This window comes from Diaphorina citri, unplaced genomic scaffold (genome assembly GCF_000475195.1).
Source record: "Diaphorina citri unplaced genomic scaffold, Diaci psyllid genome assembly version 1.1 scaffold5904, whole genome shotgun sequence".
NCBI lineage: Eukaryota > Metazoa > Arthropoda > Insecta > Hemiptera > Psyllidae > Diaphorina > Diaphorina citri.
The window spans coordinates 13,797-15,256 of record NW_007383280.1 but is presented as its reverse complement, the minus strand read 5'-3'; the positions used below and the strand labels follow the sequence as shown (position 1 = coordinate 15,256).

The following is a 1,460-nucleotide window of genomic DNA, read 5'->3' as shown; positions in this document are numbered from 1 at the left end:
AAATGTGGGGGGCTTTGTCTGTCTCGTTCACTGGTATGTCCTGTATTAGAATTAAAATCATTGGGCTACTTCAAGTTTCTTCTAAAAGTTATTTGGAAAGAAGCACAATAATTGGTCCCATTGGGAATGCTCTTGTTTGCCTTGCAGAAAGTCTGGGGTTCAATTCTAGAGATGTCTTGTGTTGCTGGTCAGAGTGGGGTCTCTTTCCAGCCTTATAACTTGGGATGTATAATTAGGTACTTTAGGTGAAAGTGGTGTAAAATACTCAATAATAAAATTATTGTCCTACAGGTGTACAGGTGATTGTTTCCATAGAACTGAGAGTTCTTATTTACTTTTTTGCTCTAAATAAAATCTTGGTTTTGATAAATTTTCATTTTTTGTTTGTTCTGTTCAATTTCTGTGGTCACTCAACACAAAAAAGTTCTTTGTACTGTATGTCCTTATCTTCTTTCAATGCTCAAGTGTCTGTAAATATTTATGGGAGGTTTTGGGGGTCTAGTTTTTTTTTTTTCATCTTTCCAAAAGAAAGCATGCCACTTTAATCCTTTACTTATCCTGGTAAGTAGGTAAGTATTTCTACTGTCATTGTCTTAGTACCCAGGTATCTGAGTATTGTCCTGAAGAAAGATATTGTTTATTATTGTGCTGTTTTTATGTAAATCTTCATTTTAAATAAACATAGACATCATTGAGTATGCCCTCTTAGAACATTTTACAAATCTATTGATTTTTTTGTTTGTTATTATTGAGGTTAAAAGGACATTGTTGGTCCCAATTGATGTAAAAATGAATAGGTAAGATTTCACGTAATTACCACCTATTTTTTCCTCCTATTAGATCTTCTTAAAGATTTATAAAATAAGAAGAAAATTAATCAAATAAATCGTCATAACACCCTGATTCCACTACTTTTTTGGACACAGATAGTAATTCACCTTGTGTCGTATTATGTTTAGGAGACCACAGTGTTGGCTGAGCTGAAGACTATCCTGGCCGGAGACAAGATTGATGCTGTTATCTGTGTAGCCGGAGGTTGGGCAGGTGGTAATGCTGCTGCTAAGGACTTTGTAAAGAGCGCAGATATCATGTGGAGACAGAGTGTGTGGAGCTCTGTGCTGGCCGCTACCATTGCCGCAAACCATTTGAAACCCGGCGGTCTGGTGTCTCTCCCTGGTGCTAAACCTGCTCTGGAAGGAACCCCAGGTATGCACCTACCGATGACAATAATCTTTTCACACTTTTAATGCCGCCACTGGTCACTACTCGATTAAAGAAGCTAGTGCGTCTGCCTTGTAAGCGCTAGGCCGCGGGTTCGATTCCTGATCCTGATGGGATAATGTTCGATCTCGGAACGGCTGGCTTTCTTCTATCCTGTCTTCCTTCTCTCTTCGATTTCGGGACGATAAGACCATAGCAGTTACAAAAAAAAAAAAAAAATTCTCAAACTGTCTCCCTTG

The 1,460-nt window shown here is 38.3% G+C and overlaps 1 protein-coding gene across 1 annotated transcript in view; it reads left to right on the top strand.

Moving 5' to 3' along the window:
• Positions 1-1,211, top strand: part of LOC103521771 (dihydropteridine reductase) — a gene marked incomplete at both ends in the record, with an annotated part of 10,909 nt that extends 9,698 nt beyond the window's left edge. The window contains 1 exon segment of the mRNA XM_026832293.1: positions 960-1,211. Within this exon segment, the coding sequence (XP_026688094.1) occupies positions 960-1,211 (252 nt within the window).
• Between the last annotated feature and the right edge of the window lie 249 nt (positions 1,212-1,460).